Here is a 12642-nt window from a genome sequence, read left to right as displayed (position 1 = left end):
TTTTCATTTTCACTGAATCTCCGTTTGGATATAGGTTAGACTAGAATTAGAAAATTAGGGTGCAGAAATGTTATGCTTAGTGTGACCTTTATTTCACTAGGCAAGTCAGTTAAGAACAAATTATTATTTACAAGGAGAGCCTATTCCTTCCTCCCCGTCTGGGAGTTGAACCTTGGTCTCCGGCGTGCCCTGCCCGCACAACACAGGGATTCTTTAGCTAAATAGCCCAGTACTGTACCGACGACCGTCACGTTGTACAGCTCCATATTTCCCGTTCCATCCTAACGGAAACCCAGAGGGTTTTTGTTTTTCTTGGAACAGAAACACCATAATATTAATCAAATTAATTAAGCAAGTACCAGTCAAAAGTTTGGACACACCTACTCGTTCCAGGATTTCTCTTTATTTGTACTATTTTCTACATTGTAGTATAATAGTCAAGACATCACAACTATGAAATAACATATGGAATCAGTTCAAAACAAATTCTTACTTACAAGGACAGCCTACTCCTTCCTCCCCGCCGGGGGAATTGGACACAGGTCTTCCGCATTCTCTAGTACAGACATGGCCTGCTCTCCCTTATGTAAGGAATTAGGCAATTTCCCATGTTTACTACAGTATGTATTGTAGGCTATGTTTACTTGTCAGACAGCACAGTAGCCTAATAAACAAATACAGGTGGCTTATATCTTCAAAATGCTTTAAATGCTTTATTTTACAAATGTAAAAGCATATATTGTACAGTACTGTATTTCTTCATCTGCATCTTTATGCTTTTATGAACAAAATAATGATAAAAATACTCTTTCAAAATACTGATGTTGATTTAGTTATGGATCCATAACAAATTACTATGGGAATAAATCTCACTGATTTACAGAAATATTGGAACAAAGTTGTCTAATGAAGGCAAACAATTTAGAATCCTTCAATGCTGTAGCCTACTCCCAACTGTCACATTGTACAGCGCTATATTTTCCATTCAATCTTAACGGAAACCCTGAGGGTTTCATTTTTCTCGGAATAGAAACACCATAATATTAATCAAATTTATTAAGCCAAATTTCTTAAAATCAATCGCATGTACTATGTTATGGCAAAGGTTTTATATTATCTAGTAATGCCAACATGGGAGACTATCGAATGCTTCTCAATGATTGCCCTCTGGTGGTCAAACTAGCACTAACCTTGCATTAACGTAAAAAGTTACTGACAATTAAATAACGTGCCATAGTGCTGCAGTATGACACCACATTTAAAGGAGGAATATGTAGATATTCCATAAAAAATCTGCCGTTTCCAGCTACAATAGTAATTTCTAACATTAATAATGTCTACACTGTATTTGATAAATTTTATGTTATTTTAATGGACAAAAAAATGAGCATTTCTTTCAAAAACAATGACATTCCTAAGTGACTCCAAACTTTTTAACGATAGTGTATATTACTTTGCATATGTAAAGACACGATTAAATCAAGAATAGTCTAATGGGTGACAATATTAGCATATCTCTTGTGAATTATATATTGTTATTTGTGAATGATGCCCAGCGTAAGGCAAGAAACAATCCCTTTTTTTGCTTGACTTTTTCAAATCATAGTCGCACACCTCATGTAGCCTAGCCCATAGGCCTATATGTTTTGATAAGGTTTGTATCACAACTAAAGTGGCCAAATAACTTCTTAAAATGAAGCACATTAATCCGCTTTACAATGGGTGTAGAGCCTAACTGGCATACATAAGTAGCGCATGAGTTTCAAGTTTGGGAAGATCATTTTCACATAAAAATTCACATTTATAATAAAAGCATTACATGCATAATCGCATTTCAGTCACTTTTAATCATGTTTTTTTACCACGAATGGAACATTTGCGCTTATAGCCTACTGCAGTGTACGCATTGCTGCTCTTATAATGTGAAGGAATAACCTAATAGTTTATTTTTTTAAATTGCTAAACGTTCTGATCTGTTGCATCAGCCACATTGCGGAAAAAACGTTTTGGGATGCTAGTGGTTGTATTAATTTGGGATCTATCGCATCCCACAAATGTCCCAAACAATGTTTGGAATATTTATTTCTCGCACTGAATAGAATAGGTAAATTTTTGTACTATGGGGGATAGTAATTTGACACAGGCTAGTGCTTTTGCTGTTCGTAGGACTACTCATCTTGTTGACTGACGAAAAGTAAATGTGGACAGTTCTTCCAATATCTTCAATATGCACCTTGAAATTGGATAAGGAAGCGTGCAGTTGCGTCCCTGATGTGTCTGTCTTCACTTCTAGCCTGTGAGAAAGACCCGATCACGTGATGGAGAGTGAGAGGTGATTCGGATCACGCAGCACTTAGGAGAAAGGCACAACACAGCACTCTGGGCCATGGGCACAATGACCACTAGCCGCAAAAGGCATGGATTTTTTTAGGGTGCATTACGGCCACATACAGGGGATGACACCAGGAAATTTGAGGCAAAATCAAGTGCGTGTAAAATTGTGAATGTGAGACTGAGGCCTTTCAATCAACATTTTTCAAGTCATCATTAGAGTTGCATCATGCAATATTAAAAATCTAAACATATAGCCCAACATTTGTAAAACGACTAAAGTTACATTAATAACTCTGAATTAAGCATATAAAAGTACCGCTTTCGCTCAACACAGAAGTAACGCTGTGAGCACTCCCTCAAGTCGTTTGGAGAAAATATCCTTTTTATTTTATTCAATTGTATTCTTCATATTAAAAAATTATATAAAATAATGACATGGAATTATAAGCAAATCTTGTCTGCTAAATGAACTAGTGAAGCCCACAGCCATTTGGCATAGCCAGATCAGGACATAACAACTCAGAGTATGCTATTCTGTTCTTCTGCAATAGACTACAATTTCTTCATATCGTGTTTCTTTAGACCCGTCTAAAATAAATCATGTATTTTTGTGAAGGTTTAGGCTATATTACATGGATTTATTTGACTTTTTAAAATGTAGATGTTCCAAAGGTTTGCATCAGTGGCTTGTAGGCTATGTGTGGAGGCCAGGAGATGTGAAATGTGTTTATGTAAATTAACGCTCAATTACCTTGAGACCGACAGTTATTTGCTTGACAATCACCGGCTGACGAAATGTTGTGACTGCCACAGCCCAAGTCCTGACTCATGACTCCCAGTGCAGCGGTAATACAGTCAAAGCAACAGCCCTAGGTGTCATGCTATGCACCCAGTTTGTGTGCCTGCATTAGTTGTTTATGCACACTGTATGGTTGTGGCTTAGTTCAGGTATGGTTGTATTGTGGACTTTGTTGAACATTGTAGTCATAGTGGCTGTCAATAGTTGCTCATGATCATGTGATGAGGTAGCCCCACCTGCGAACTTCAAAACCAGTCTCTGCCCTGAGGCCAAGATGGAATATCCTCTTGGTCTAGCACGTTGATTGCTCCCGTGGGTCACGTCTTAGACCGTTAGTCCAAGAGGAAATTCCCTCTTGGTCCGAGGGCAGACACTGGTTTTGACATTAGCAGGTGGGGCTACCTCATCACGTGACCATGAGCAACCATGCCAGACTCATATCCGCTACAATAGCATGGTTGAGGCATGGTTGCACTGTAGTCAGAGCATACTGCTGACCTGGTTGTCCGACTGTCCCTCAGGGCAGTGGATATGTATTCAGAGAGTCTCTTCTCCATCAGGGCTACTCGAATCCAGGCTCGACCCTGCAGAAGACAGACAGGCAGACAGCCAGACACTATTAATCACATTTATTTATTTGTTTATTTGTCAGGGACCATGTACAACATGCCATTGCACCAGATTTAGCTCGATAGCTACATTTAACCTGTAGTCCCTGCCAAATGCCAGTGAGACAAACATAGCGTTACTAGGCTTTAAGTAAGTAAGTAAGTAAGTAAGAAGTAAGAAGTAAGTCAGTCAGTTATTCAGTCAGTCTAAGTAAGTAAGGATGCCGAACTCTTGCCTTGGCCCGCGAGGTGTTGATGTTCTCCATGTTCTCAATGCTGCTGATGCAGCTGTTCTGGACCTTTCCGCAGGCCAGCCTGATGAAGTCCCAGTAGCTGCGCTGTCCATCAAACCAGCTGCCCGACCCTGACCCCGCCCAAAGAAAGGGTCACTCTCAAAACACTGCTTTTTGGAATGCATCCCTCTTCTGATTGTGATACTTTAAAATGTTATGTCTTTGTACTGGCAACTATTCAAATTTATTTGATAATATGTCAATGTTCTATGGTTTATGCTAGTTTTACCTGTGAAGCCGTGGCTGAGGATGTGCTCGAGGACAGCTGCGAAGTTGATGAACTCCTCTGATGAGTCATCGATGGGCTCGGCGGTGTACTTCTCCAACAGAGTCTTCACTGAAAACCTATCAGGAAGAGAGAGATGGTTAGTTAGTAGATGGTCACTACTAACTGATCCTTTTTCCATCAATCAACACAAAGATTGTTTCATGTGAATGTTGAGGGTGGTAACAGACAAACAATTACAAACTATACTTGAAGCAACTTGTCATAATACCTTCATGAGAATATAATATCATTACAAATTAGGAAAAACAAATAATGATGCCAATAATTTTAGAAAGAACAGGAGTCTGTCAGGAAGCTCTCCAAAGAAGAGTCAATCAGCTTTTACCAGGTGGCTCAAATTTACAACACTGCATGAATAAGACACTTCTAGGATTTTACTCAGTGAGGAAAGAAAACAGCACATGCTCCAACAAAAGTAATAACAGTATAATTTGTAAGTTCAATGTGACAAAGACAAGATCTGCCTATTGTAGGCCTATATGTTCCTCTACATACAATACATTTTTCCTTTCACCAATCTGTTGTTATGGTAACTAAGAGATATTTCTTGCAGAGCAAAACACTCAAGCACTAACTTTTACGCTAAATAATTCAGGAAGTCCTTTCACAGAATGTCCAATGAGACGGAGCTATATTACAGGGTGAAAATAGCCATTTGGTTGCACTGGCCCCTGCTGAATAACCATTTCAAACCTCCTACATTTCCTAAGGTCATTAGACTCTGATGGGTAGGCTACTGCAGAGCCAGATCGATAAGGATACTATAATAGAGTCTACTGTCTTAGTGTTTTGTCTTGTTTTGTACCCTAAAGCACTGCTCAGAAATATTAGTGTGAGACTGTATGTAAATGGAGGGCCATTCATGTTCAGGTGGTCAGTCACTGTGATGAATTTCAGGGAGGGGAGCGAGCGAGCAGGCAGGCAGTCAGTCAGGCAGCCAGTCAGTGTTACACACACACACACACACACACACACACACACACACACACACACACACACACACACACACACACACACACACACACACACACACACACACACACACACACACACACACACACACAATGCTTATTCTAACGGTAGTTTGGTAACAAGCCCAGGCAGAGAAGCAAGTGATTTCACTCTCCATTGTTCGGAGGGTAACAATGTCTCCTTCAGCTACACTGGGGCATCCCGGATAAAAGAGAATAATTGGTTGACAATAAGGGAAGCCAGCAGTGCATATATTCACCTGATTTTTCATTGTACTTAAAAGGAGCTAGGGCAAGACATGAGAATTTATATTCATGTTTAGTTCAGGTAGTCATTTTTTCTTTAAATTCTAATGTGATCTACTGGATCATAATGTAGAATATGCTCTATATTTTTTTGCTCTGATACAACTATAAGGACACTAGTGGCACCCCACACTACGGGCGGTAAATCATTGGATCTGATTAATTTGATTCAATGCAATTCGATCTTTGAGGACTGCAACCATAGAAATACAATGTATTTCTGCTACTAATAAGATATTGTCAACTTCCTGTCTATGGTTATTTGCTCACTGCTCAATGTCAATTTCTCACTGTCAACCTATGAGTGCAACTATGACTGATTTTGCACAGACATTTTTGGGGGTTTCAAATGCAACTGGAGCTAAGTCAATTTTTAGGCAACTAATTTCGAATTCACCGGTGGTATCTTGTGTGACTATAAAAGTCTGTCTGCGAACAGGCACAGTTAAATAATTTGTTTGCTAAAGTTACTGGCCTGCCTTACATCATAGAAGGCCCTTCAAAATATAATTACTATTGTGATGCATAATTGCATCATACTAGTAATTATATGGTAATGGTATGGTAATTTGGAATGTTCAGTCAATGAGCCCCACTGGGCACAGACATCAATTCATTGTCTATTCTACATTGGTTCAATGTAATTTTATGAAATTAAATTACATGGAAACAACATTGATTGAAACAGTGTGTGCCCAGTGGAGCATTATGGGTAAGGTAGTCAGTCTACAGTTTCCAAATTGGCCCACAAATGCACACATCATATGCATTGTGACAGCACTGTTACCTATGGCAACCGCAGCATTCCAAAAACAAAACCTGGGGAAAAAAACAATAATACAAACACAGCGGAATATAAAGTGGCCAGTGGCATGTAATAGAGTGATGAGCTTTTTTTTTGTTGCCTAAAATGAAGACAAATGCTGCAAAATTGTGGGAGGCGATTCCCCTGTTCTGTGGCTTACTGTATAACACTATAGAAGACTGGAACCTTAAAAAGACTAAGGACCACTTCTAAGGACATTGCATTTCCAAGGACTCAACATTGCAATAGCCTATTACTCATCTTCCTATTGTAGGCAATTTTAATGGTCTCCTGAGCCTATGTATCCTGACTCCCTGGGGTACCAGCTGCTATGCTATGTCCTTGCCCATAAAAGGTTGTCGTCATAGCAACGACACCATGCGCGAGGAGACATGATGACATGAGACACTCAACTCACAAGAGCCAGGTCGATGGAAAGGATTCATTAACAACTTTAAAAAACAGTCAAGCTTGTGCTGTGTTAATCTATTTTGTAGTTTCGCTCATGAACATTAAATAATAAAGATATGCAGATATGGGGGCGCCATCCAAGTCATCTTGTTACAGTATAGGTCTATGGATGACGTAATTGCTTCACAAGCTACAGTATGGCTGCTGTAGCCTATCTTGCAAGTGCTCAGTATTGAAGGGGTGGTGGAAATGCTCGGTCTCTTAGTTTTGAAGGTTGAGTGTAAATGTCAAAATGATTTATAAGAAAAACAGGGGATAGCACATCACAATACGCTATTGTAGACCTAAACCTAAGGAGTGAGCGAAATCTATAGGCACACCCATTTTGTAATAGCCTACATTTTAAAAATGCGCACATTACCTGCAAACCGTGATGAGGTTCTTGCGCTCCACCGCAACACTCCGAGAAATAGAGGATGTTTTTTTTGAGACATCAAGCATAGCCATAGTTGCCTGCACACAACTCGGCTCCATACGGAGATGGCGGCACCGCTCAGCTCACTGTTATGAATCCTGCACCACAGGACCCCTCCCTGCCCAGGCGATGCTCCTCATCCACTTTTCTGTTGTTAGGGGTAAAAAAAGATGACACTTTTTTAAAGACACCCACGCATGCCTCCACGTTTAAGTCTACAAGCTGAACCTCGGGACCTGCATTGACAATAACAGTGAGCCGAATAATCTATACCGGTATTCCGCTCTCCTCCTGCTCTCTTCTCAGTCGGCGAAATGTCCTTCCGTAGGACGAGGGTCTCGACAAAGAACCGGTTGGGTGATTGGTTTAGCTTTCTTGAGTGTGTGACGTCACACAGACGCTATACGCTATACTGTCTGTTATTATTATTATTTATTTTTTAATTTAACTAGGCAAGTCAGTTAAGAACAAATTCTTATTTTCAATGACGGCCTAGGAACTGGCTTGTTCAGGGGCAGAATTACAGATATTTATCTTGTCAGCTCGGGGATTTGATCTAATGCTATAACCACTAGACTACCTGCCGCCAAACCACTAGGCCGTTAGCTAGCTCATCCACTGTCGTGAGCAGTAGCACATACCTAATGATCTGGGAAACCCAACTTCAGCTTTTGATCGCTAAATTAATTGGGAAATAAATTAAAGCTTCACCAGCTCGACCAATTAATTTTAGTTTCACTGTCCAATCATTCCCCCCAAAATGTGCCCACTAATTGTAATGTTTACCTTTCCATAAACTGTCTGGTATGCATTACCAACGTGGTATTGAAAACCCATTGTTCGAGACTGGTGTTTGCTTGTTTGCAGACTTTTTTGTTCAGCTTTGACAGTGCTACTGATAGTCGTGGTGGTGCTTGGCTTGCACATGCAAATTCAGAACACACAACATTCTATAATAGAGCTGTGTTATTTGAAGTGTCATTAATGCGTCAAATAGTGTTATTGTCAAATATTGCTATTTGACATGTATCTTTTTTGACACGCAAAGACCCAAACAGGGTTCCATAGTATGTCATGAAGGCAATATCAGTGATGCAATTACTGTGTAACTCCAGTAGGGCAACATCTGAAAAATAGCGCACTTGGTAGTGTGTACCGGTAGTGTGTACTGGTGCTCCACCAGGAATGCTGTGTTGCACATGTAGCGCAAACTTTTGTCATTGTGTCATGTACCTACATTATATAGGTATGCACGTAAGCTTTGACATCTCTTTTGCACATCGCCTATTAAACTAGACGTCGGGCCAATACCGATGTTGGCATTTTTAGCTAATATCGACCGATTCCGATATGCTCCCCAATATATTGTGCATCCCTACACATAATGTAACACCACTGTTTGACTCAAGTGATAATACTGAGCCGTGCGACACATTAACAATCCCTCCACCTACTGAAAAAGCTCATGCAGTCACAGCTAGTACAGTTGATGCTACTCCATCTACTGACATAGCTCATACAGTCACAGCATGCACAGTCAAAACGACACCAAATACTGATTTTGCAAGCTATGAGGAGCTTAGCAAGACATTGGTGATTGGTGACTACACATCAGTGACACAAATTGGTGACTACACATCAGACATCACCTACAACAGTGTGTGTAAGCAGTTAGAGGAAGGAATCAAAGAAGACTTCAGTGATTCGGAAATGGTCAGAGGCGTGCTCAGAATAATAAAACCAGAACATTTCAAAGACATGTTGATAAATAAAGAGAAAATGACAGTAGCGGAGCTCAAGGGGTACCTCCAGGCCCACTTAAGAGAAAAGAACAGTACTGAAATATTCCAGGAGCTAATGGGCGCTAGACAAGATCAGCAAGAGACACTACAACAATTCCTCGACCATGTGATAGGGCTAAAACAACGAATCCTAAATTACCTGATGCAGGCATAAAATACAGTGCAGCCACTGTTCAATATGTTTTCCTACACACTGTGCACAAGGGGCTTGGGTGTAAATGCACCGAAATTCGCTGAGACCTCAAACTCCTACTCTCAGGTAACAATGTCAGTGATGAAACAATATTGAGACTTGATGAGAATAGCGAGTCAGGAAAGTGAAAGACAATGAAGGAAAGGCTCCATGCTTCGTCAACACACATCACATGCACACAGATAGCATTTAGGGGTAGACGCAGTACGAGACTCCAGTGTCAAACCAAAGGCATCTGGGCGTAAAACCAAGATTGACACCATGCAACAACTTTCAGCCAAAATAGATGCACTCAGGAGCACGTGAGGCCGCGGAGCTGAGCAGATGTTGACAAACCGAGCTCTTCAAAGTTATTCTATTTTTACCTAAATAACAACGTTGAAACAATATTCTAACATCGGCTGATAAATTGTCAAGTACTTACCTTCCCAAAGAGCCATGGACGTCCGACCGAGAGGCAAGAAGGACGACCAAAACGTTGTTGATTCCCAAGATAACGATAACGCTACAGCTAGCAAGATTAGCATTAGCCTTCATAACTCAGACGACAGTTCCAGACTGTTGCTCTCAGCAGCCTCTTGCGAGCCTGCCAACATGCTGGCTACTCTCCTCTGGGAAATTCAGGATGGTAACAGAGGTCTTTCTCTGAAAATTGATAAGAAATCGGCTGAACTCCATTCTTCCATTGACGACCTGAAATCCTCCATGAATGATCTCCTTTTGAGAACGACTGAGGCAGAGTTGCGCATTAGCACAGTTGAAGATACCATCGCTAGACATGACCAGGTCTTGATACAACTGCAAAAGGACAATGCCTACCTCAAAAACAAGGTAGATCAGATGGAGAACCAGAGTAGACGTAGTAATATCCGTGTGGTGGGATTGAAAGAGGACAGCAAGGGCCGTGACCCGGTCCGTTTCTTCACTCAATGGATCCCGGAGGTCCTAGGCAAAATCAACTTCACCAAGCCGCTGGAAATCGAACGCGCCCACAGAACATCAGCGCCGAAACCCCGGCCAGATGAGCCCCCACGAGCCATCCTGATCAGGTCCCTCCTTTTCCAAGACAGAGAGAAGATACTGCAACTCGCAAGAGCCAAAGGGGACATCACCATCGATGGAAAGAGGGTCAGCCTTTCCCAGATATGAGCGCGGATCTCGCCAGACGTCGCAAGCAGTTCAGACCTGCCGCCAAAGCACTGAAGGAGAAGAACATCACCGGCTACCTCATCCACCCTGTGCGGATGAAAGTTCAGTACAAAGGCGGAAGCCATCTCTTCAACACACCGGGAGAAGTGCACACTTTTCTCAAAGAACTGAGCAATGTCTGAGCCAGGACGTCTCTCTGGGGGATAAAATGCAGTTAGTTTGTTTTCTCTTATCCGGATTGAATTGCTGGTATCTCCCGGTCACTATAATTGATTTGTACATTTTCAACTAACCGTATCTTCCCGGGGTGAGTTCTATTACATTTACAGGAGAGTATATTTTGGTTTAGTCCATATCTACTGGGCGAAGCAATAAGTGGGCTTAGGCCCACTGCTTTCCCCCTCATTTATGTTAATAAATGAAATATCTATAAATATCTATTCACAACGTTTGTTTTCAATTTAGAGAGCTTGCAGGTTTTAGTTTACGCCAAGGTTTAGCTAGTAAGAGCAAGATGGATAGCGAGCAGCAACGTATCTCTACAAGTGTATCCATGTTTGATTGTTGGGATTGTTGTTTTAGTCTGACAATCGGGGTGGTGGGATTTTTATTATTTTCTTCCTTTTTTCTATGTTTATTGTTTCCTTCCTAAAGAGACACACAGGTCACTTTTGTGCTCAAACCAAAGTTGAAACATTTCCTAATTATCTGCATATGATAGATTTCTATTCAGTTACATATTTGAAACCCAACCTATGCTTAATCCACTAAAATATGTCACATTCAACGTAAAAGGTCTTAACAGCCCGATTAAAAGGAAAATAGCCTATTTTCTTAAGCCTACCTTAAGAAATTAAAGGCTGACATTGTGTTTTTACAAGAAACACATCTTACAGCCAGTGAACACAAGAAAATTAAGAGGGAATGGGTAGGACACGTTTTTGCATCCTCTTTTAACTCCAAAGCAAGAGGAACTGCAATTTTGATAAGTAGACACATCCCCTTCTGCGTCAACAACACCATCTCTGATCCCTCGGGCAGGTTTGTTTTGGTGCAGGGGCATATGTTTTCAGAGTCTTGGACCCTATTGAATATTTATGCTCCTAACTTCGATGACCATATGTTTATTCAGAATGTCTTTCTTCAGGTTGCTCAAGCACCACCAGGATGGCTACTGGTTGGAGGAGATTTAAATTTTTGTTTAGATACAGTTCTTGATAGGTCTTCTGATAAACCCTCACTTCTTACCAAAGCCGGCAAGCTCACCATGTCATTCATGAAAGATCTCAATTTACTAGACATCTGGAGACAGATGCACCCACAGGATAGGGACTACTCTTTTTATTTACACCCACACAAGACACACACACGCGTAGATAACTTTTTACTTTCGACACAACTGTTTCATAGAGTGTTAGATGTCGAGTATCTCCCCAGATTGCTTAGTGACCATTCTCCTCTGGTATTATCAATCTCCATTCCTACCAAGGTAAATGGAGCATATAGATGGAGACTAAATTCTACACTCCTAAAGCAACCTGAATTGTGTGCATTCATCAAAGAGGAGATCAATATTTTTACTTTGACAAACAAACCCTCTGCTCCTGACAGCTTCATTCTTTGGGACACATTGAAGGCCTATCTGAGGGGACAGATTTTTCCTATACTAAAGGGCTGAAGAAAACCTACCAAAGAGGCCCGACTAAAGATCTATACAGAAAATATACATTTTTTTTTATATAATATTCTGAACACATATCAAGCTGAGAGGGCCATCACTAAATCAAAACAGCGTTATTACGAGCTTGGAGAGAAAGCTCACAAAGTATTGGCATGGCAACTGAAAGCAGAGGAAAGTAAGAGGACAATTAATGCCATAGAAACTCTTACTAATGAGATATCTTTCGACCCTACTGTAATTAATAATACTTTTAAGAAATACTATGAAGACCTCTACACTTCCCAATCAAGCGATGATCTATCAGAGATCGACTCCTTTCTCTTCTCTCTCAACCTCCCATGCCTGTCAGGGGAAGACAGCGAGCGCCTGAGTGAACACTTCTCAGTTCCTGAATTGTTGGAGGCCATTAAATCCTTACCTTCTAATAAATCTCCTGGGGAGGATGGCTTCCCTCCAGAGTTCTATAAAGAATTTAGGGAGCTGTTGGTCCCCTACCTTATGGAGGTACTTAAAAAAGCCAGAGAAG

The 12642-nt window shown here is 40.8% G+C and overlaps 1 protein-coding gene across 1 annotated transcript in view; it reads right to left on the bottom strand.

Annotated features, from left to right (window-relative positions):
- Positions 1 to 7654, bottom strand: part of rundc3ab (RUN domain containing 3Ab) — a 37480-nt gene extending 29826 nt beyond the window's left edge. Inside the window, exons 1-5 of the mRNA XM_031799891.1 lie at positions 7565 to 7654; positions 7238 to 7439; positions 4264 to 4379; positions 3978 to 4105; positions 3632 to 3717 (exon numbers count right to left, since the gene is read on the bottom strand). Of these exons, the coding sequence (XP_031655751.1) occupies positions 3632 to 3717; positions 3978 to 4105; positions 4264 to 4379; positions 7238 to 7350 (443 nt within the window). The 5' untranslated portion in view covers positions 7351 to 7439; positions 7565 to 7654. The remainder of the gene's footprint in view (positions 1 to 3631; positions 3718 to 3977; positions 4106 to 4263; positions 4380 to 7237; positions 7440 to 7564) is intronic.
- Between the last annotated feature and the right edge of the window lie 4988 nt (positions 7655 to 12642).

The sequence above is a fragment of the Oncorhynchus kisutch genome, linkage group LG20 (genome assembly GCF_002021735.2).
Source record: "Oncorhynchus kisutch isolate 150728-3 linkage group LG20, Okis_V2, whole genome shotgun sequence".
NCBI lineage: Eukaryota > Metazoa > Chordata > Actinopteri > Salmoniformes > Salmonidae > Oncorhynchus > Oncorhynchus kisutch.
This window is presented reverse-complemented; position numbering and strand designations above follow the sequence as displayed.